The sequence below is a fragment of the Genypterus blacodes genome, unplaced genomic scaffold, assembly GCF_046128005.1.
Source record: "Genypterus blacodes isolate CSIRO-AG114 ecotype Tasmania unplaced genomic scaffold, CSIRO-AGI_Gbla_v1 ptg000156l_1, whole genome shotgun sequence".
Taxonomy (NCBI): Eukaryota; Metazoa; Chordata; class Actinopteri; order Ophidiiformes; family Ophidiidae; genus Genypterus; species Genypterus blacodes.
The window spans coordinates 2,691,681-2,716,807 of NW_027466957.1; the positions used below are offsets into that span (position 1 = coordinate 2,691,681).

The 25,127-nt window shown below is 39.6% G+C and overlaps 1 protein-coding gene across 1 annotated transcript in view; it reads left to right on the forward strand.

The window, feature by feature from the left end:
* The first annotated feature begins 3,591 nt into the window (after positions 1 to 3,591).
* The window catches only part of plch2a (phospholipase C, eta 2a), a 76,658-nt gene continuing 55,122 nt past the window's right edge, over positions 3,592 to 25,127 (forward strand). The window contains exons 1-2 of the mRNA XM_076167220.1: positions 3,592 to 3,769; positions 4,370 to 5,001. Of these exons, the coding sequence (XP_076023335.1) occupies positions 4,848 to 5,001 (154 nt within the window). The 5' untranslated portion in view covers positions 3,592 to 3,769; positions 4,370 to 4,847. The remainder of the gene's footprint in view (positions 3,770 to 4,369; positions 5,002 to 25,127) is intronic.

Below are 25,127 nucleotides of genomic sequence, written 5' to 3' on the forward strand. Positions count from 1 at the left end.
AGCTGCCTGATGGATCCACTATAGTTTTTTGGTTGTTTTTGGCTTTGACAGTGCAAATTGTGAACTGAAGCGGAGAGCACAGGATTCCTGCGTGAGCCCCTTGTGACTCCTGTGTGTGAAAAGGCTGTAACACCTGTTTCACAGTGCCAGCATATACAGTAGCATTGCTGATGGCTGCTGCTGGAAAGCTTTTCACCCTATAGGCATCACTGCTGCAGGGCAGAACAGCAGTTGTGTAGTAGTCTCTTTTTGCAATGACCTGTCCTGCTGCTATATCAGATATTTGAGTGGTTTCATTTAAATAATTCTGAAGACAGAAAGCATGCAAGTACTTAATTTAAGCGCTCCTGTAAACTGTTTAAGAACAGCAATCTTATATGATTGTTGCATCTGACTATGTGAAATCTGTCTTATAAAATCTTGCATGTCATCAACTCACCCTACACCATCCACACTGATTTGGTGGGCCATTACAACAGCTAAATTCTGAATGCTTGACTGTGTCCACATTTTGTCTTCAGTAGCAAGAGGACTTACCAGAGAGTAAGCTAAGTGTAAATTTAAACTTTTATGTGTATGGTGCATATGTGTAACATTTTGACCCTCCTGAACACCATATAAATATCGTTTGGTAACCACGCTATAAATGGCAGCGTGGTTTGATGAGTGAAGACAGTTCCAAATTCCTTTGTGGAGACTTGTTTTTCAGGAGGGTGCTTGTTTTCAGCCTCTTTCAGCTCACGGGAATTACCAGAAACGAAACCCAGCACCTTACCTGGGATGGAGACCTTTAAGAGAGAAAACAATACAACCCTACTGCAAAGCAACTTGCTGTTAATGCGGAAATTGTCTTCTGTATGTAAGCTTGACTATTCATGCGTTCAGAGGAAGAATGAAGAAGAAGAATGAAATATTGTATCAATTAATGTATGTGCATGTGACTTTAACTTGCCAATATTTAGCTGAATGAAATAATAATGATAAAAGAAATGAAAATGGCATGGACAAAATTATTGATAGTCCTTAGAAGTGATGAAAACTAATTGGTGATATTTCACATAGACAATTTTTCTTTAATTAATACCATAGGTGTCTTCAATCTTATAATAGTCCTTGAGCCTATTTAAAAGGACGAAAGTTCCCCCTGTGCTATCTTTTATCATTTTGCACCACACTGGACATTGACAAGAGAAAGAAGTGAGGCACATCCGAGTGTAGTACTATATTTTAGAGGGAAATATTGAACGTAAGGTACTACTGCATTTATTGGAGCAGATTGCACATAAATTATTGTATTCATGGCAATCGAAGAATTTTAAGAATTTAGAGAGAGCTTTAGTGAATTAAATTTAGTCTCAGTAAGTTCATAAATACTACATATTTTAGATTTAAGCACTTTTTTAACCACTGGTCAAATTAGCTCCTTTTAAAAGTGAATGTGTTGAACATTTCACTGTGCTCATTCAGTCAGACACCCACAGTTAGATTAGGGAATCAGTCCATTATACAGACTCCTTAACAAGTTAGTCACTACAACACCCAGCAGTCATAACCACAAGTTGAAACACTTTCTGCAGAGCAGCTGACTCACCCTCTGACAACACGGCTGCTGGGCTGTCACTGCGGCTGTGTACTCTTTGGTCAGGGGGTTGTTCACACTATGATTTGACTCACTAGGAAGTGTTCATAAACTATTGGTTTAGAAAACATTTGAGAGTTTTTTTGTGTTTTTGTTTATTTTGCAGCAGTCTCAGGACATGCACATTTAAACTCCAATCAATGCAATACATTTCTTTCAAAACTTCAGGTAAGCAGACCTAGATTATGTAATTGTAAATCGATTGAGTCAAGCAAGATACTTCTAAAGACATTTTCTCACCTGTAGACCTCTCCTTATATCATCTCCTTAAAAATGGATTTTTGACTCATTGGCCCTTGTCCCTCTGTTCCCCTCCTCTGTCAATTTTTTCACTTTTGGTCCCTCGCATGTTAGATTCTTAAAAAACTAATTGAATTTCCAGTGACATTTTGTGGGAGCTGAGTGTGTTTGATTCATAGGTAGAGGACTTGAGTGACATCTGCTGCTGGTAGAGAAACATGTCCCGATTATGCCTACAGGAGTGGACAAACAACCCTCAATAAAAGTGCTCTTCACTCACAAGAGTGGGCAATTCAGTGAGAGGGTGAGTGTGCCTTCACTTGTATGTGACCAAAACATGACAACAATAAATTAAATCCAGTGAGCTGTATTTTTGTTTGATGTTGGAGAAGTGCATTTTGTCCAAATAAAAGATACCAGTGAGACCACTCAAGCGTGAGTCTACTGGTGGTTATTTTAGTACTAGGTGGAAAAATACACCCCTGCTTATTCAATTCTCTGTGTAATACATCTTTTCGTGTAATGAGTGTGAAACTACACAGAATTATCATCTCTCATCTACTTCATCAAGTACTTATAATACGCACAGTTTCGCAGAAGCTGTGTTTCTTCTCATACCTGCCAGGAGTCTGTCTTAGCCTGTTGCCTTGTATATTGCTCCCTCATGAAACACATTCTTCTAACTTTAGTTTTGCCCTACATTTTACCCTGGTTATCCTTGCCTCTACTCTCCAGCAATGTTTTTGTCCCCCCAGTCTGAAGCCAACTGACTTTATGTGATCTTTCTTTCCGTGCTCAGTCAGGGGTATTGTTGTGAAATATTTGCTTCAGTGCATGCTTGTGCCTGAGCTTGACTCTAACTCCATCAACAAACTGGGTGTTGATCTGAAGGCAGGAACATTCAATTATAGTTTAATGTTCCTGCCTTCAGGAATCTCTTTGTTCCATTTGAGGAAAACAATCCCATCTTAAAATGTAGATACAATGTGGTAAAGCCAGCATGTGTTGTGTGTTTAATGAATAAAACTGTAATCAACATATTGTCAATACTTTGATGCCAGCTTGTCAGATGTAGGTATAAGTGTAAGTTTTGTCAGACTAAATAAGTCATATTGTAAAGATCAAATATGATTTATGGGTCTCTAACACATGACCACTTTATTTTCCATGCACGCTTTACTCGTTTAAAAAATTGTCAAAACCAGCATTTTCCCACATTAAAGCCCACAGTGATACATAATTCCAATGGATGTGTAGCTTTAACATTTTTTTGTTCCCCGACTCACACCTACCAGTAGTGGGGCTTGAAAACAGCAATTTGGTGAACACTAAATCCCCAAATTCCATGAAAAATTCAACCGTTGCACATACCCAAAAAAATCCAGATGAATATTCTTTTTATAGCTGCCTAGTTTTGAGTCTTCTTTCCTTGTGTTCCCTCAGTTTTCTGCTATTGTTTTTTTTTTTTTTTTTGATATTTGTTCATCATTTAGCTTCTCTCTGTTGTCTTTCCTCCTAGAAGTAAGTTAAATGTGAGTGAATGGAATCACCAGTCAGTCAGTGAATTATTTTACTATCCCTGTGCAAACAATGAATGAACTGAACGGTCTGATAGCAGCAGGAACAGGCCCAGGCCTGCTGCTGAAGCAATCTGACCGCCAACCTTTCAAAAGCAGTTCTCAACACGTCCTTCAACAGACCCAACTCGCTACCTAACCTGACCTCCCCCACCTAACTTCACACACATTATTCAGTTGGAGCCGCGCAGTAGATGTACACGTACACTTGAAGGTGATTTGATAGGGCTTCCAAGACGAGAACTGTATTCGGGTTAATCCACCCTTTACAGGAGTGGATTTATTTGAGGGCTGTGTGGCGGAATACAACAATGTAAGTAAACAATTGAAGCTTAGGTAGGAGAGGTGGAGTCGTGGAAAATACCTGCATCTGTCATGCTGCTTTGGATTTAGATTCCCCAATGTTTCCGTCTAGTTTTAAGACTATGTCTCAAGCCATTAGAAAGTTTTTGATCCTATTTTTTCAGAATGTTAATCCTTATGTAAACGTAAATTTCCCCTCCAATCTACAGAACTCTAATGTGTCTTCATTATTGCTACTAGTGACATACAGTAGTTATTTACACATGTGAACATAGTGGTCTTTACAGGTCCCAACATGGGACACAAGTCTGACATGTCCAATTTAGTTGAATTGAGTATTTTTGTCTAAGGCCTGTGTGTCCATAGGTTGTGGAGTATAAGGTCAAAGGGAAACAAATGCAAAACTAAAAATACACAAACAATACAGTTAAATGATTTGCTTCTTGAATGGATGTGGATATTTTCAATTTGACTGACCCTAACCAAACAAAGATTCCACTTTATTTACTTTATTATTTATTCGGTAAAACATCTTCCAATCAACATGTGCCTCATCGTTTTGTCTGTTTATATGTGACACTGATTTTTTTCTTTCTCCCCTCTGCTGTAGGTGACTCATGCAGCTCAGCCTGCTTACGGAAGACCAATAATTGTCCATTTCTATAATCCATTGAGCACAAAGAAAAGACTAGCCTTTTCACGATCCCTACAGCTTTTCAATCCAAATATAAATGGGAAGATCATCTCAAGGCATTTTTTGCATTGTGTCTGGATACCTGCACTGACTCACTCAACCTTACACGCACTGAGAAAGTACCACCAGCCACAGGATTCCTGCAGGCTGCCACCACTGCTGGCCAACAATTTAAACAACCACTGAGGAATACTGTCTATTTTTTTGTGTCTAGTCCAGGTTCACATCAGGGAACATTTTTTTCTGAACCTTTCTGATAATGAGTGCAACATACCTCCTGAATATTATTCCTGGTTACTTTTGATTTTTGGATTGTATTGGATTATCTTAAGCCAGTTATATATTTCCCATATTTCCACTGCATTCCACCCCACACTATTTTCCATCACCAGCCATGGAACCCGTGACAATTAGAAGGGCCATGGTGCCTGACTCTCCAAACCCATCGCTAAGATCAACATCTACTATGACGACAGATGGTGACTCTTTTGTGAGCGCCACCAGCCTTCACTGCTGCCACTTCCTGTCTGCCAGTGTCATTGCTGTTGGTAAGTGATTGATTCCATGACGTGCAGGTGGTATGTGAGTGGTTGAATGTCCTTGGTTCAGTAACAAGAAGAGATAATCTGACAGGGATTTGTCTGTGAGTTTGAAAGTGTCAAGTCCTTAAATAATGGTAAGGTGCCAATAGTCTCTGCTGGGTTATACTGTACTGTGCTGTATTGTGCTCTGTATATTTTCCTATATGATGCTATGAATGTTACCAGGTTTTATTTAGAAAAGACTAGTTGTTGAATACACATGGTAGTCCTACCAGTAAGGCAATGTGGTAGTTCAGGTGTGGGATGACAAGAACCAGTAGCTGTGCTGCATACTGAGAGAGTTAGGGTCTGATATATGTTATGTTGAGCTAAAGGCGCCTGTCCTTCATCCATCCTGTAATATTAATCCTGATGTGCAAACTGAGTACAGTCTTCTGGTGGGAAGGACAGGAAGAGTTGCACGTTGTCAGCACACAAATGGCAAGAGAAGACACGAGCGGATGGTTGCGCGGAATGAGTGTATTTTGAAAAGAAGGGTCGAAGCACTGAACCTTGAGGTACCTCTGTGCTCTCTTAAACTGAGGTGCTCAGCTCAAGACTGTTTACGGTTGGCAAATGCCTTATCAGAAAGGAGGCCAAGATGTTAGCAGTGAGCAAATTGGAGGGTGGAGCTGGTGGAGGGTTAAAGCACTAATGTACTATTTATGATTTTTGGGAAAGGAATTGGGAAGAATTGTCTGTTCAAGAGTAGCTACTGTAGCTTTGTTTTGTTATTTTTGGTAGCTGTTTTAGTTGTCTTGCCATTCATAAGCTGGTTGTTACTGTAAAGGGAAACTATTGAGTGTTGTTAGTACGACGTAGATACAGTTCTACAGGATGATCATATTGCAGTGTATTGTATCGTAGATTAAGATGCTATCAATGTCACACACACAGCCATACACAACACAACATGTAGTGAAATCTAGCCTCTGCATTTAACCCATGAGCAGTGGGTAGCCACTGTGGGGTGCCCGGGGACTGCTACTCACAGAGAACAGTGTGATCTCTGGATTTACGCCACATCCTCTAAACCGAGTGTTGCTTGTTGCTCTCTGATGGTGTCAGTGAGCCATGGGCACAAGAGACTGTTAGGGTAGAACACAAATGTCACTCTGACTCACTTTGAAATGTCCGTGTTCATTTTCTGTTGTTTCTTTATTTGGTCCTACTTACAATGTGGATGTAGATGTCTGTCATTCTGGAATGTGTATACATACATACATACAGTACACACACACAGACACAGAGACACACACACACACACACACACACACACACACACACACACACACACACACACACACACATTTATATTCACAGAGCCTCTCAAGTGTCTTGTGAGCACTGAGCACAAGATAATGCATGGTAAATTGCTGCATGGTAAATAATTTTCAATTCACCGCATATTTGGTAACTTTGGAGGCCATTTCTTGTCATGTTCAAGAAACCAATTAGAGATGATTTGAGCTTTGTGACGTGGTGCACTATCCTTCCGGAAGTAACCATCAGAACATCGTACACTGTCGTCATAAAGGGATGGACATGGTCAGCAACAATACTCAGGTAGGCTGTGGCATTTAAACAATGCTCAATTGGGGGCCCAAAGTGTTCCAAGAAGATAAGCCCCACACCGTTACACCACCACCGCAGGCCTGAACCGCTGATACAAGGCACGATGGATCCATGCTTTCAAGTTGTTTACGCCAAATTCTGATCCTACTATCCGAATGTCGCAGCAGAAATCGGGGACTCATCTGACCAGGCAACGGTTTTCCTATCTTCTATCGTTCGATTTTGGTGAGCGTGTGCGAATTGGAGCCCATCTCCTGCAAGGTTTAGCCGTGTTGTGCGTTCAGAGATGGTCTTCTGCGTACGCTGGTTGTAAACAAGTGATTATTTGAGTTGTTGTTGCCTTTCTATCATCTCAAACCAGTCTGGCCATTCTCCTCTGACCTTTGGCATCAACAAACACATTTTCGCCCAGAGAACTGCAGCTCACTGGATATGTTGTCTTTTATTGGACCATTCTCTGTGAATGTCTCTAATTGCGTTTGCTTTGGGTGATCTGTAGGCCTTCAGCTCTCCACATTTCCCTCCTATCCACAAATCTCACATATTACTCTCTCCAGCATGGGCCAGTAAATTTGAGACTAAATAGTCTTTTATTGTCATTCTACTGTTTTGCATTGTATTTGATGGAATAAAACAGTACTAGCCAAGACCTTTGCGAACAGATATGTACAAATGCAGTCTATGTTGGTGTGCGCAGCCGTGTCTGTGTAAATAGTGTTTGGTGGGCTTTAGACGCTTTGAGCCATTCATTCCAATTGAACATAAAGTAGTTTCCATAGTAACCACTGGCTCTGCTGCTCATCGAAGGTTGGTGCTTTAGAACCTTCACTTGACAGAAAAAACTTTCTGTTGTTGTATTGTAAGCATGAGCATAATGCACAGTGTAATGTACCATTATTTAAATTTTTTTATACCTGGGCTCGGTGGTGGCAGTAATCACTGACATGTTTCTATATGCCTGTCCTATTGACGACACCAACAACTTTTGTGTCCAATTTGAATACAAATAATAAAGAATAAAAATTGCATGAGAAATATACTGAAGGCATATGGAAAACACATGAAATATACACTATGGACAAGAGTATTGGGATACCTACACTTGCTTTTCCCATTCTAACTCTATACAGTAGGTATTAATATAGAGTTGGTCCCCCTTTGCAGCTATTACAGGGGCAGTGACTTGGCTTGGGAACCTGAGGGTGGCCGGTTCATGGCATGAAGCTCCTGGCACAGTTTTTGTGCTGATGTTACTGCCAGAGGAGGTTTGGAACTTGAGTGATTGATTCAGCAGAGTGTTTTTTACACAACTTTTACACACTATGTGCCTCAGCACTCGGTGACCCTGCTCTCTAACTTTACATGGTCAGCCATTTCACGGCTGAGTTGCTGTGGTTCTTAATACTGACTTGTTGCATTCTATTTCAGTACAACACTCCAATTTAGTGAGCTCTTTAAAATTACACATTCTTTCACAAATGTTTGGTAAGGCAGACAACATGGCTAGGTGATTGATTTTATATATCTGTGGCAATGGAACCGAACAAACCTGACTTAAATTTTTAGAGATGTGTCCCAATACTTTTGTCCATGGTATTATACATTTGTATATGGCTATTATTGGAGATATATATTCAGTAGGTATGCGGGTGATAAGAGGTGAAATTACCAAACATATTACACTGAATTAATCTTAAGATTTGTTTTGGCATAATCTAATGAATAATTAATTATGTAAACTCTCACAGTGGGTTTCCCCACCTGCATTATCTGGCTAAATGTATCATGGAATCAAAAGTCCCTTACAACATATATATACCCTAGGAAAATTTAAAAAAAGAAAATAGTTTAACACCTTAACAATCCTTAATACATACCAAATTATAATCATCATCAGTAAAAAGTACCGTCAAGGTTGCTGAATTTATGTTTGGTATTTATTATTATGTTCTTTTTATTTATTTATCTATGGAAAAATAATCTTTACAAAGGTGTAAATGCGCTCCAATTCAAGAGAGCCATCTAAAAAACAATTATATATACAACCACAGGAGGGGCAGTATAACTTTTTTCCCACACTGTGAGTCCCAAACTAGTGTTTCACAATTGAGAGAGTGCCAATTAAGTCCTTATCTTGGCATCAGTTATCACAATGGAGTGCTGGTTTCCATGACAATCCCTTCATATAAATCTCTGTCTTCCTTCCAATGTGTGAGAGGTTAACCCTTTATAGGCTATTGTTACTGGTGCTGGTCATTTATCATATAAAGAACATTTATCAAGACAAGTTATATTCATGTATTTTGAGCTTTTATGTCAAATATTCTGCATATCAATATTTCCTCATTCAGTAATTTTTTCATACTTATTTCTCTTAACATCATAAAACCAGGGCATGTGACCGAGTGATGGCAGAAACAAAAGCCTAGAGAAGAATAGAACATTACCCCTGTCATATTTTTTTTTTATAAATGTACTACTGCATCTAGTAGAAATTTACAAGCATGACACAATGTGAAATGATTCTCCCTTATAGTGGTGCTGTTTATGTGGTTATAATAAGCAGTTTCTTGGGTCTTCCATGAGCATTGGGCTACATCCAGTTACAAGCTGTGTTGCTGTTGTCATGTGTCATCAGCTCGGAAAATTGGGAAAAACCATGGCTCTACCTTAACCTTAGTTTTCAGATGCAGAAAAAGATTGATAGCACTCACAAATATGTTTTCAATTAAAAATGACGTGAAAATGAGGCTGTGCTTCTAATACGTTTAATTCATTGTGTACTTTTTCTGATAACATTTATTACATTTTACTATTTATTAGCTGACTGCGTGTGTGTTTGCAGCTTGTTGTATATCTTCACGCATGCACTTTATTCACACAAACCTGTATAAGGATGTATAATTAGATGACATGGACTCATCACAATATTCCTGTGTTTGTGTGTGTGTGTGTGTGTGTGTGTGTGTGTGTGTGTGTGTGGCCTCTGGTTTGCTTGAGCACAACCACTTCCATTTACCAACTGCCACATGCTAGGTTAATGAATAATATAGCATGATGTAATGGCAAAACATCCTTATGTGCATAATACATTGTGACTGGTGATGAGGAGTGATGACTGATACTCAGGCAACAGGCATGGATAACAAAACTGAAATCATGCAATATTGAATAGCTTCTTTAATAGTTGTTGGTGGTTGCTGTACACACCAAACATCAAAGGCTTTGGCGAAGAGACCAAGGAAGGTTAATGTGTGCATACAGTTGGAAGTGAAGTGTGAGTGCAGATACAGCTTCTTACAAATGCAATGAAATGGACTCTGAAAATGAAAATGGAGGCTCCATCCCACAAAAAATGGATTACATATATATTACATATATAAGATAAATACACATTACATACATATTGGTGGGCAGCCATCTGCCTTGACCGGTTGGGTCTAGAGAGAGATAGAGAGAATGAGAGAGACCCATGTCGTGTTCAAAATACTTCAGGCTGGCAAGAAGGACTTCAAGTTGAGAGAGATCACACTTAAGCTGTTTATTAAGCAAAATAGGTGAACGTTGTGATACAAAGTATTTGTCTCAGCTGAGGTCTCAATGAGTTTCAGTGGTCCACAGACTGCAATCCAGTTAACTGTCTACACCTCCACTCAATGAGCCCAGAACTCAGGATTGTCATACAATATATACTGTTCAAAGGTGGGTGTGTCTCCTCCTTTGTGTTGGTTTCTGGTTGGTGGTCACTGGCGAGTTCACTCCACTCGGCACATTCCTCTTAATGCATCCTGTACAGTGCAGATGATATGATAGTGGGTTTTGCCCATATTGATTCAATCCCCACTTCTTCCAGTGAAGCCGGTCCAATGATCACATCGTGCAATATCCCGGATGCACAACATCTAATGCATGCAGTCCCTTGATTCACTCATTGATCCTGAAAACCTCTGGACTTGGTATAGCTGTCCTTTGATAGACGTTATACTTAACATAGTGCTCTGTATTACATTGTCCACTCACATGAACTGACTCATCATGTGAACCCCGAACTTCCCCGCTGTGGACAGACGAAGAATCTGATATTGTCAGTTATAGATCATCTTAGTTGGACCTTGTTACTGAGCTTCCTGTTGTCAGAATCTCTCACTCTCTTTGTGTCAGCAGGCTTCTCTGTATCAGACTTAGACAATTCTTAATGATAAGCACAGTTAAATGGAATGAATAGGATTATTCCACTCTTTACGCACAAAAAGAGAAGCAAAGCAACAATAAATAAAATACATGATAATACATATAAATAAATATGATTAATTTCTTTAACTTTAGTCATCAGGGAACTCTATAACACACACATTCATGGTTGCATAGCCTACTGACTGAGATTTCTTCCCAAATATCAAAATCCAGAATTATCACTTATAACAGTTGGAAATTACAGAAGCAAGTTCCTCCTGTTTTCTATTCTTACTATTCCTGCAATTGTGGGCCTTAATTGACACGTTATTAAAAAGTTGTTATGCTAACCCCTGAAACTCATCACAAGCTTAAATTGAATGCTTGACGTGTCAAACAAAGAGTCAACCATCATGAATGTCTCCACTGCTGACAAATAAAAGAGGAAGACAAGTGTCTTACCTGAACACACACAAACACAAACCAGGGAATACTTCAGAAAGCCAAATGTCAACAATTTCAACAAAGAAAATAGAGGCTTTGTGTTTGTGTCACAGATATTGTAACAGCCTCACCTGACAGATGACAGAACCATCAGAGTAGCTAGGACAACAATGTGATACGTAGGACAGGTTATATATATATATATATATATATATATATACATTATATATATTTCCATGTATCCATCTGTATACAGTATGGATAGATAGACAGACAGACAGACAGACAGTCAGACCAACTCTGGGAAAGAGAAGACAAGAAGGACGGACCTGAAATATTAAACAGAACTACTAGGTGAAGTGCGGCAGCCAGAGAGAGAAGTGTGGATGTCTGCGGTGTTTCCTTCGGGCTGTGGGGGATGTGTAACTGGGTCAAAAAATAAATAAATATAAAATAATGTAAATGTGTCCTCAGCCGCACCACAGTTACTAGGGAAGAACTCCATGCTTTAGTTTAGACATTCTGCCTCATCCTCTAACTGATCATCCAAATCAGAATCTGCTTTATTCATGGAGAAGCAGTTACAAATGTACATTATACATACATATATTACAGACAAGCTCAATACAAATACAATATTAATACAAAAATCTCCACATTACAAACCAGAATATCCATCCGTATATGTGTTTAAGAGGAAGCATATGTGCTCACACACACACACACACACACACACACACACACACACACACACACACACACACACACACACACACACACACACACACACATGTGTATGTGTGTACACTCATAGTGGTATACAGACAAAGAAATACACCATTTTAAAATGAAAGATGCAAGTATGTAGCTTCTGAAAATAGATAATGATTTGTAGATACTTTGCATGTGTAGGAAGGTCATGGTGTGTATAGCAGGGGATAGTCTTCATTGGTGACAGATTTGGCCCGGGGAAAGAAACTCCTGATGTGTTGGGCTGTCTGGTTTTTGCAGCTCTCTCTCTCACTCTCTCCTCTGAGGGGGAAGAGAGGGTGGCCGGAATGGGTAGGGGTCTGCCATTATTCCCTCTGCTCTCTTTCTCTTACCTATAAAATGAGATCACATGTGAAGGTTAAGCAAGAGCTCACTACTTCTGATATGAGATTGATTTGATTGAATTGCCTTAATTGAATAGCATTGGGTCTGATGTATTTCCTCCCAAGTTAATAAATTACTGTAATTTACCCATTGGGAGGTGGTTCCCAACCAACGAGTGCAAATATGGAACTGTACTGGTTATGTTTCATACTGAAGAGGGAAATAATCCTATTCATTCCATTTAACTGTGCTTGCTCATTAAGAATTGTCTATGTGTGAACTGTGATACAGAGAAGCCTGCTGACACAAAGAGAGAGAGAGATTCTGACAGGAAGCTCAGTAACAAGGTCAAACTAAGGTGATCTATAACTGACAAGATCAGATTCTTCGTCTGTCCACAGCAGGGAAGTTCGAGGTTCACATGATGAGTCAGTTCATATGAGTGGACAATGCGGGACAATACAGAGCACTATGTTAAGTAAAACGTCTATCAAAGGACAGCTATACCAAGTCCAGAGGTTTTCAGGATCAATGAGTGAATGAAAGGACTGAATGCATTAGATGTTGCACATCAGGGATATTGCACGATGTGATCATTGGACCGGTTTCACTGGAAGAAGTGGGGATTGAATAATCAATATGGGCAAGACGCCACTACCATATCATCTGCACTGTACAGGATGCATGAAGAGGAATCATGTGCCGAGAAGAGTGGACTCACCAGTGACCACCAACCAGAAACCAACACAAAGGAGGAGACACACCCACATTTGAACAGTATATATTGTATGAAAATCCTGAGTTCTGGGCTCATTGAGTGGAGGTGTAGACAGTTGAGACCTCAGATGAGCGAAATACTTTGTATCACAACTTTGACCTCTTTTGCTTAATAAACAGCTTAAGTGACCGTTCTACCTTCCTGAGCTATACCGTCATATTGCTCATTGTAAAGCAATGTTTTTTTACCTTTTCTCTTCATTACTGGTATTTCTTACCATGATTTTACATTTCATGAGATCAGAATTGTGAGGTATTATCTACCCATAGGCCATTTAAAAAATACAAGGCTTTTATGCTTTCCCAATGTTTTTCCGAAATGTTACAACTTTTGACTTTTCAAAATATTGAACCAATATGTGTGAAAAACACAACAGCAAGCCCTCAAGAAGATTAAGCATCCTTCACTAACTAAGTTTATGTACTGAACTCGCAACCAAAATGCCATAGGGAACCTTGTAATGGTGACCTAATGATTTGTTTACTAGCTGAGAAATATACAGTGTAACAAAAGAGAGGAAAAACTGGTTCATCTGGAATCTAAAATTAAATTTCAAACTAAATAGATGGAAATAGCAGTCTACTATTCCAGATCGGGGCATAGGCCAAAACATCCTCTGTGCACCAGGGAAATGCAACTTCACAGACTCAAATCTACGCAGTGCACCATGCAAACGAAAATAGAATATATGTCTCGAGCTCAGGTGTAAAAGTATGTCCTTAGCACAATGCCAGCTTAATGTGATTGCACACACGCACACACCCCCAAACACACCTCTCTCTCACACACACACACACACACACACACACACACACACACACACACACACACACACACACACACACACACACATACACACACCCACACACACGTTCCATTTCTGCACTGTTGCATACATAATGCTAATGTTCCTACCTCCCGTAGGACATGAAGGAAGCATGGCCTACATGTACCTTCACTTTACTATCGTCAATGACTACTTCATCCAGTCAAATTGATGTGGATATTAATTATTTAAGCTAATTCATAATTATTCGATAAATCATTTTCGACTGCTGACAAGCATTTGTCAATACTGAAGACAATTTTATAACTCACAACTCTTCATTCAGTCTGCATCACCAACATGCATTTTAGCCAAACAGTTAATAATCTCATTACCAAAACTCACTCAATGCACAAAAACACCTCATACATGTTCAAGTTCAACAACCTCAAAATAAACTTGTGTGACCAAAAAACACTGGTAACAATTCTCCCACAGAAAGCATATATTGTTATTATTATTATATATTATTATTTTTAATACCTAAGTTTGAGTATTTCATTTTTGCACAAGAACAACACCTTTTCCCTTTATTGAAGTAATGTATGTAACAACAATGAATCAGACATACAGCAGTTTGCTTCTAATTGTAATTTACTGTCATTGGGAAAAATGAAAAGTTGAAACAAAAAAACTGTTTCTCAAAGTCTAGGCTGCAATAGTAATGGCAGAATTTAAAAAAATAAAATAATCGCTAATTCTGTACATTACTGCAAGGGTTCTAGTCCTTCCTCTCTCCTGCATGTGACCACACCGCCAACATCTGGCAATGCATCTTGGAAAGTATCTTTTGGAATATCTAATGCAAAGCTGGTAGTCCTTGGGAGAAGGACTTAATTTAGATCATTGACATGCAGTATGTTACATTTACGACAACATATGAGGTTTTGATAGCACGCAAGCAGAGATTGCTCAAAGTTAAGTAGTCAACTACATTTAATTTAGCTTTGAAGCCAAGGATACTTTAAAAGAAGTATAACTTTATTTTGCAAGGCTAAAGACACGGTCACTGAGACTCATTGGGTGTTCTTTGTGCAGGACCCCAAGCAGAACATTCCTTAATTTGATATCTGCTCCTGGCGGTGATTGGTCCAAATATCACCTGGCTGGTTGCATTAACTGGACTGTTGTTGCTTGGTCTTTAATAGGGCCATTTGGGGTTGAGCATCCTTTCAAATTAAATGGAAATTGCCCTATAGATTGCACTTCAGCAACATGATATGTTTAAATAGCTACAACTCTGTGATTATAAGTCTAACCCGCTGTACAATTTGCACAATTTATTCTTACGTAAAAACCCAACATTTTTACAGACACAATTTATGCTTTATAAACAATGCTCACCGTCAATCAATTAGCATGTTTGTGTCAATGCACTGTTTGTATTTGTCACCGGGTTAGATGCAGATAAAACGATTTTCCACATTTTCTATTGTTTAAAGGGTGGATTTTGCTGCATTGGCACATCATAGAGAAATGTGTCATGGAGAAATCACATAGATAGCCAGATAATGAGAGAAAAATAGACAGACACAGAGGAAGCACGAGACACAGACTCATGTAGACACAGAGCGAACACAGACAGACTGAGAAACCGAGAGAAAAAGAGAAGCAAGACAGACAGAGGAAAAGAGAGAGAGCTAGAGAGAGACCACACACACAGTGTGGGGGAAACCAAGATGTAAGGTTAAGAAGACTCATTACTGAGAGAGATCGAGGAAAAGAAGAGAGGAAAAAGAAGAGGAAAATTAGGTTAACGCTAGGCAGAGAGAGGCACACACACATACACACATACAGAGCACTCACAGAGGAGAGAGAGAGGAGGCAGAGAGAGCTTTGTGGCGTATTATTCCCTGCTCTCTGTCTCTTAAGTGTCAGTTGCTTCAGCGAGGGAGCAGCAGGCAACATGGAGATGGAGCCTCAAAGATTCAGTATGTAACCATTTACTCTATTTTCCCTTTCTGTTGCTTTTAAGCTCCTCTAATCTTTTCTTGTCTTTGATTGTTTTCGACTTCTACATTAGTATTATAATGCTGAGATTGTCTGTGTGTCAGTAAAAGTTGTGTTATCTGGACATCAGTGTGGTTTACCATTGATGTGACTGACTCATTGGATTGTCTGTTCACCTGAGCTGATTCTGAGCATTTTGACACAAGTCTCAGTATATTGATGAGTTGTAGTGGTCTGAAGGTTTGAGGTGTTTCCACCCTGACAGTCACAATGGTTCATGGAGAATCACTTGGATATTTTTGAATCGTCTTGGAAAATTCAAATTCAGCTCAATGAAGTTAACTGAATGTGAAGGCACAGACGTTTAGACATTACATGTATTGCATGTAATGTAATTAAAGAAAAGCCTCTGTGTATAATTATTTGTAGCTGTGGCGGTATTTTTTTAATATATGTGGTCAGTTTAGGTTAAAACTGCAGCAAACTATGTAAGGTGTTTTTACTAACCTCAAATGTCAAAAACCGGTCACATTTGACCTTAACCATATGTAAGAGCTTAACCTTCCATCTGCATGTCATTTACAGTGTTATTTGGGGGGAGAAATTATTGTCTGTTTTACCACCTTATTGCAACTAAACATTTGAGACTTCACCTCACCTCCACTTTCACAATGAATTGCAATTGCAATTTTTACAAGACTAAGCCATTATAGTAGTAGACATGCATTCTCACATTGTCATTTTTTAGTTGACCAGTGCGCTGTTGCTTCATAGCGAGAATGTCCTTTTCTTCAAATCCAGTTGGGGCCAACTGGGACATCTAACTTGGTTCATCACGTTTCATTGCAAAGTTTTCAACTTGTCTTGCATCTCTTTATTGTGCCACAATGTCCATGATGTTTTGCACTGATTACTTTTGCCGGTTTTTATGCTGAAATCTTGTTTGCTGCAGCTGGTTATGAAAATTATTGCTTTTAAGGTAAACAACGACTGGCATCACCTGTCACCTGGTGGTGGTGACATCTCGTTTCCTCTGTTCTAGGGCAGTAAGTTTCTTGGGCTAAAAAAACCCAACAGTTTTGCTTGTGGTGGAAAGGATTCCTTAAAGGGTTGTAGAGTTGGTTTGCATTGGCGCTAAGTCACGGCCGTTTAAACCTGTACTCTCCCATACCATAACCACCAGTCAGAATCTCTGGCCAGAGGCTTTGTCTTCCATTCTGCAAGTCGATAAAAAACAAAATCATAGAATCACATGTATATAACAATGAACACAGAGAGTAATATGCCATGTGCTAACATACAATCCTGCGGTTACATCAGAATCACAGTGGGAGATATCAGAATCATAGCAGATTCATTTCCATACATGAATATGGTCAAAATCTGATCCCAAAATATCATATTCCATGTGTTGTCCTTTGGTCATTATGCAGATCTCATCAGTGTCATAAATGAGATTGGGTTGCATGGACCTCACAATGTGAAAGTAGCATTTGTGTATCAGCTCTGTGATGAACTGGACACCTGTCCAGGGTGTACCCTGCCCCTAGCACAACCAGTGCAAGGAACAGGTGAAGGGGGTAAAAAGAATGGATTCTTAAACAACTTTAATTTAATGTTGTTCCAAGCTAATATGTATTTGTGTATTGAAGCTGTAATGTAAAGGGGAAAAGAACACAAAACAGGTACTGGGGTTAAAGGGAGTCAGGGTTAAGTGTCACTGAGATAAATGGCTTTCACATACCATGTCTGTATTCCTTTGAGTGGACTGTTATGTATTCCCAAACTAAACACTATGAAAAGCCTTGAAATGCTACACAATTATTCATCACCCATACAACCCGACTTTACAGTACACTAGCTATGCTGCGTCGCTGTTACTTTATCCCCTTATGCATCCACTCCACATGTGCACCACATCTCAATGGTCTCATTAATACTTCTTTCCTTTTCCTTTTTTCCACTATATGTAAAAAAATAAAATAAAAAAAAAAGTCCCATAACTGCATGGCCATTGTCATTGAACAACATTAAAAAAGAAAGCTATTCTGTGTTATGATTTAGGATGAGTCAATTCTATAAGTAGCAGAAAGAATGTGATACAGTATATATATATTGTGATGCAGGGTGGTGCAAAATAGTACACCAAAATTGGAATTGATTGATTTGAAAAGGTCTTACAATCATTACAGCATAACACAGTTCTCGTGGAGTTCTAAACAACATTTAGCTTTTATTGTGGTGTGCATAACTTATCTTTGTGTTCTCAAAGTAATCGCACAGGGATCCATTTAGTCACAGGAGCCAGCCATGAAATAGAAGTCAGCAAGCAGGCAAGCGTTCTGTACATAGATGTGCAGGAAGCAAACCAGATTAAAGTGGAACAGCTAAACTCACGATCCAGGAAGCAGGCTGAAGTCAATTATGGAGAAATGTGACAGACAATGCTTTTGTGCATTGATTCTGTAAAAACATGAATTAAAAATCAAATTTTAACCTTCCTGAAAAGGCTTGACACTACTTGGCACTACTTCTCAGAAAAGAACCACTTTGTAGTAATAAAGGGTTTTATAATATTTCTCAGTGAGACACGTCTCAATTTTGATAAAAATTTCAGGTGCACAAATCCATTGTTTCTAGGGAGCTAAATGACGCCTGTGGAAGGACATTGATATAAAAGTACAAGAACTTCATGTTCGTTTATTGAAAAAGGTCAGGGTTTTTACTCGAATTTTAATTTAAAATGATACATCTTGTGATTCAACTCATGGAATCTCATGGTCATGGTGTCTACAACAATTGTGCTCTTTTGTTTCTGTAATGTGTTTATATAGAGCTTTAAGCACAACACAAGATTAAAAAAATACAGGCGAGCTTCAAAATTACTGTAGAATCAAGATTGATGATCAGAGGCAGAACTAAGAAAAGAAGGACTCTGGAAAAGAGCAGCAAATCTAACCTTGGTACAGACACACACAGTCAGTATGCCACTTTCCTCAATGATAACACCATGAAAAAGAAACATAAAAAAAAAAAGAAAGGTAAAACTGGAGAAAAAGTGCTGCTGTGGGAATGCAGCTAATACAAGCAACTGCAGAGAGAATACTGGACCAAGCAAATGTCACGGAATCTTTAATATTTCATGTAATTCTCACAACTGTAATTCGCTGCTCCAGAAAAAGAAAGGTCAGAGAGCACCTCCACCAAGGTTGAACATTTCTCTCTATATCTACATTTGTGGTTTTGGACTGAATACAAATCCTGAGTGAATCATTGTGAATTCATTTCCCACTGGCTTTTTCTACTGATCCAGTAGTCATGTCAGAGTTGTCGACCATGACACACGCCTCTTCACAACAGAGATGTCAAAATGTGAAAGCCAAAGCCAAATTAATCTTGTTAGTATAGAGTTTTATTTTGAATTACATGAGTACATGTATTAGTACTCTCCTTTTCTTTTTCCTGAAACGTCAAATGTTATTCTTGCTATGGTAAATCTGTCTCCTAGGCCTCAGAGCTTTTAGATGCTTGAGCGAATAATGCCATCAGTGCAATGCTTTTCAGTCACCCCACAAGCATTTCACAGATTAGATGTGGTTATAGTAATTGCACTGATGGTTTTAATGTGGTGTGTTGCTTGGAATGGCCCTATTTTTACATCAGTAAAAATGAAGCCCAGCTATCCTTTCTGGCAAAGCAGCTTGCTCTGAAATCATTTGGAGCAAATGTATTACATTTTTATGTATTATGTGGCTTGCATTTACTTGAGCACCAGTAGCACAAATATTGTGTGATCATTAAAGTATTGCGATGCAATACTTTAAGATAAATGTTTTTCTATGTAAGGCAACGGATCTACAACTACTACTTCTACTAGTGCTACTATTACTACTACTACTACTACTACTACTACTACTACTACTAACATTAGTACAACTACTCGGGATGCTTGTACTAGTAGTGCCACCACCCAGACTCATCATAGCAACCACCCACTCTTTGCCCTGCCAACCAACCTGTACATTCTAGTGACTACGACAACCTTGTAAATCAAGCCTCAACCCAAGCAACCACCTCAAAGTACCTAGGTACAACCTCACATGCCATTGTCTGTCATCTGGATTCATGGTGTGACTGCATCTACAGCATATTATTTGAGGAATGAAAATGAGAAGATTAAGATTATTTTCACTGGACTGTATTTAGCATTATGAACACTAATTCGTGACATCCCGATCCTCTTTAAGCAGTGTACTGACTGTGATTGACAGTTGTCCATTTGTGGTACAACAGCCAGTTTGTTCTGAAAAAATGCTGCTTGAAAGAGACTGTGCGCTTACTGTAAGAGCTTCTGCACCAGTCTTAGATCTGAATGCTGTCAGCAGTACACTTCACATCCCTGACAGGTGGCAAACTGCACTGCATTTCCTACAGCCCATGTCCAAGCAGCCTACGTTTAGCCAATCAAAAAAGACTTTGGAGCAATTTTAAATCAGTGGAAAGAGACAATTATTACTTACAGACACAAATGAAGGGTGAGACTTGTGTAATATTTTGATGGATCTGAAACAAATACCACCATCTTCTAACAACGGAAGCCCTCATGGGAGGAAGACACCAGTGCATTGTGTTTCTGTAGGGAGGGATGTTTGTGCAGACCAACTCAAGCAAGACAGGAAAAATAGTGTGTCCAGGGGATAGAGTTAGTCCTGAGATTTGTCTGTATTTTTCTTTTTTACTGAAACCAGAAAGGAAGTTAGCCTGAGGGAAGAAGCCTGAAAGTCAAAATCAATCAGGGTCTTTGCTCACTGCAGATAATTTTATAAAGGAAGTTGCCACACTTTCTCCAGGAGATGATTGCTGCAGGAGAGCAGAGGCTGTGGGTCATCCTCCTTTCCGCTCATACATAAGACAGCAGCGGACATGTGAAACTGGCTTCGCTTTCTCGCCAGAGCCTGCATTCTAAATCATTGAGGGGGGATTGGAAATGACAATTCTTATAGTTCATTTGCTTGTTCTTTTGCTTAACGTTGTCTCAAGTCATGGATCACCAGACACTGTTCATATTTATTTTCCACTCTCATTGCTTCAGTTCTCTCATGAAAAAAACTTGATGTACTTCTACGTGATCTTAACCACACACTGGTCCAGAGTGGTCATGATAAGACTTTATGGATCAATAGTTATGAAAAAGACCCCATTTATTGCTGGTGATAGTTGAGAGTGCCATTCTTTCGCAAAAGCGTTTTGACTAGGGTGATTATCACATTGATGTTATCATGATGCCTTAGTTACTAAACTTAGTTGCTCCCCTTGTGTTTTTCATTTATCTGGCTGTCAGTTCCCCACCTTTCTCTTTGATCTGGCAAGATCTGAAGTCTCTTCAAAAAACCACCGACAAAAAACTCCATGATGAACCAGTCCGTAGATCCGGCCCTGGATCACTCTTTTCACCATCCCCTCCTTTCCTTTGTCTGCTGCCTGTTTTTATATAGGCATGGTACTGCCCTGATGTCCAACAGGTGTGGCACCTTGTACACCATCTTTGTAGACTTTTTTTATGGCCGCTTTTTTAGGGATTGTAGTCCATATTGCAACCAGCAGAGGGGGACATATCTCCCCCCAGGACCCAGCCTCTCGTGGTGTCACACATCCCCCCTCTCAGACCCGATGTCCTCAGCAGGGCAAAGGCGGTGTAGAACAGCGGTCCCCAACCACCGTTTGGTACCGGGCCGCACAGAAAAACTGATAATCCAAAAAATATTTTTTATTCACTCTGAAAGATGTCTTATTATGAAAAATGTCCAGAACCATTAAACTGTGCTTCTGTGTCTCTTGACACATGCAAAGACGCTAGTCTGATACAGAAATTAAGCCCACAAGCTAGCAAAAATGAGCGGGAAACAAACGTCTGTAAAGAGCCATCATTCTCAGGGTTGATTTATCACCTGTTCTTGCTTTTAAAAGAGTGAATCGAGCCTGTCCGTGCCAGAAGATCAACTGCCTGAGAATGCAAATGACGGTGGCCTTAAAAGTTAGTTTCAGACAACAACTCTGTCTTTGTGACAGGATGTTGTATTTATCTATTTATCCCCTCACACCTTGAATGCCAGTCTGTGAAATTTTTGTCTTGCATGTAACGTTTGGGCATTCCGTCGCGAGAGAGCATCAGCATTTCCATGGCACCGGCCAGACCGCAGTGAAACTGGCTCTGGTCGCTGGCTCAGGTCGCCGACCCTAACCCTTTAGTATGGCCCCTGCGGGCTGATGGCAAGCTTCCCCCAGTGCCTATTTTGGCAAGAAAAAACTTTTACCAGCTTTTCCTATACCCCATACACTGCACAACCTCAGGAATCACTAGTTAAATTGAATGTCTGAGAGCATACAGCATTCAACCCACACGCTCAGTTTACACCACTCCACCATCTTACAGTTCAAACAATAAAACATAAACAATTAGCAACTATGAACACATACAAGCATGAATGTACAAACATTAGACAACCATGAACAGTATCACGCATGACACAACTATTTTAACCATCAAAAAATCTTTTCAGGTAAACTTTTACCTACGCAGTCCTTGAACATTTACTGTAAAAACTGTATTTACCTTATGAGATCATCGCAATTTTAATCTACTTGTATTCTACCTCAGGGTCTACGTATAAAGTTTAACAACAACAATAGTAATAATGATGCAACCTTCCTTCTCTCTCTCTCTCTCTCTCTCTCTCTCTCTCTCTCTCTCTCTCTCTCTCTCTCTCTCTCTCTCTCTGATGTGCCTGTCAAGATAAAATGTTAATTTTGGTCAGCATGTATAAAATAGAATTAATTAATGAATTCTTTTGTTTTTATATTCCATAATGTCACATTGGGTCTCCTACAGTATTGATTGATGTACTGTATGTAATAATCGGATCAAACGGTTAGCGGAGCCACACTGTAGTTTGAATGTCAGGACAGCCTTGGACAAAAGAAATTACGACTGATTAGTGTATGATAGCAGAGAGGCAGATAGACAAAGGAGAGATCCAAACACAGACACTGAGATAAATAGATGAGGCAGGCAGATATAATAGATGCCATTCAGAGGTAGTCGTAGCACAGGACTTGCAAATGCAGTCCTGAAGTCAGATCTGGGAATTTTAGATTCCTAGAGTATACAAGAGAGACATTATGTTTCTCCAATACATCCTGGCAGATGGTCATGCTGGAGCCGAAAGTTCCCTGGGAGGAGCGAATGGAAGAAACCAGTGAGAGGACGTGAGATAAGCACATGAACACAGACTTGGTGGAAGAGTGCCACAGATGGTAGTGATGTAGATGGTGTGTGCCATTAGCCATGCCTAATCTGCAAAGCCTCTACAGCCCAGGCATTGTGCTAAGCCTTTATCACAGGTGATAGGATACCAATTGTTTTGACCTCGTTCTAAGACCACACAAATAGGAATCCTTTATCAATGGTTACAAATTATGGTTATTTTAGTATGTTTGTATAAATGATCATCCTGCCATTATTTTTTGCCCACTCTGGAGTTAGACACCTGCAAGCAATTGGCTATACCCCTAAGTCCCACTTTGCATTTTCTCTGGTTTGGATCTTTGTGGATAAGAATCTATACTGCAGTAGTAAAATGACAAAAACAAAAACAAAACCTCAAAGCATTGAGAGAACTACTTGAAGACCAAAGATGATCAAGGAGTGGGTTCATCTTTGTCCTCCCTTTTTTGACTGACACACAGATACATGTCTGCTATTATTTAGACAGACATCACACAGTACCCCCATACTTGCACTCGTTGTGGGAAAGCACCACCAAATGGGTAACTTCATTGATTAATTTTTGGGGGACGGAAAAAATAAGCCTGCTGGCCTCATGAATTTAGACTTTAGGTCAGAGGTCTTCAACAGGGAAACTTGTGGTTGATTAGACAATTTAAATTTTTTTTCAAAAACCAATTTATTTCCCTACAAATTTAAATGTCTTTAAATTCACATTAACATGGATCTGACATATTGTACCGCTTCCTCTCAGATTGCGCAAACCCTCACAAACTGGTCAAAACCGGCCCGCTACGGGGTTCAATCTGGCCCGCAGGATGACTTTTGAAAGTGAAAAAATGCATAAAAGACACAAACTAGAAATTTGGGATGATATCGATGTTTGTCCAAAAGGATAGGCGAAGTTCTATGTACAGCGATTAATTATGAAATGATATTTAATTGTAATCACAGAATGCAATTAATGCAGTTCAAATCCTAATATTTCCTCTTATTATGTTACATTTTGCCTAGACGACATATTTTATTCCCTAAGGAATGGATGGAAGTATTTTTACCGTGAGGCTTACATACTGCCACTGCTATTTGAGGTAATTGCTCAGCTTGTGTTGGAGCCATAATGTATGAGAGTGGTGGCTGTGGCATTGTCAGCACAATGCCACAGCCGAGGTCTCATGGTCTCAGCTGAGGTCTCAATGAGTTTCAGTGGTCCACAGACTGCAATCCAGTTAACTGTCTACACCTCCACTCAATGAGCCCAGAACTCAGGATTTTCATACAATATATACTGTTCAAATGTGGGTGTATCTCCTCCTTTGTGTTGGTTTCTGGTTGGTGGTCACTGGTGAGTCCACTCCACGTGGCACATTCCTCTTAATGCATCCTGTAAATTGCAGATGATATGATAGTTGCGTCTTCCCCATATTGATTATTAAATCCCCACTTATTCCAGTGAACCCCGTCCAATGATCACATCTTGTGATATCCCTGATGTGCAGGTGGGAATTGCCAGGTAGGAGGCCTAGAGGAAGACCAAAGAGGAGATACAGTATATGGATGCAGTGAAGGAGGAGATGAGGTTAGTTGGTGTAAGAGAAGAGGATGCAGAGAATAGGGGTGGATGGAGGCGCACTCGTCGGTGCCACTGACCCATTGGGAGGTGGCCCCAACATCGAGTGTACACAAGTATTCTCCTACACTGTAATACAGTAATAATTTCCTCAGTGTCATGGCAGTAACATCCCTCCTTTGTATCCCTTCCATTTGTTCAGCTCTTCAGTCACCCAGTGGAGAGTCTGGGTTATGGAGTTTATCTAAGTGTCAGTAGTAGAAGTTTTTCCTGTTTCTGTCAACAGTAATCATTCATATATTAAAACCATGATAACAATTTGACCACAACCTGGTACTGGGTCAGTGAGGGCTTAAGTGACCTTAAATTTGTCATGGCTGATTCTTATTGCACATCA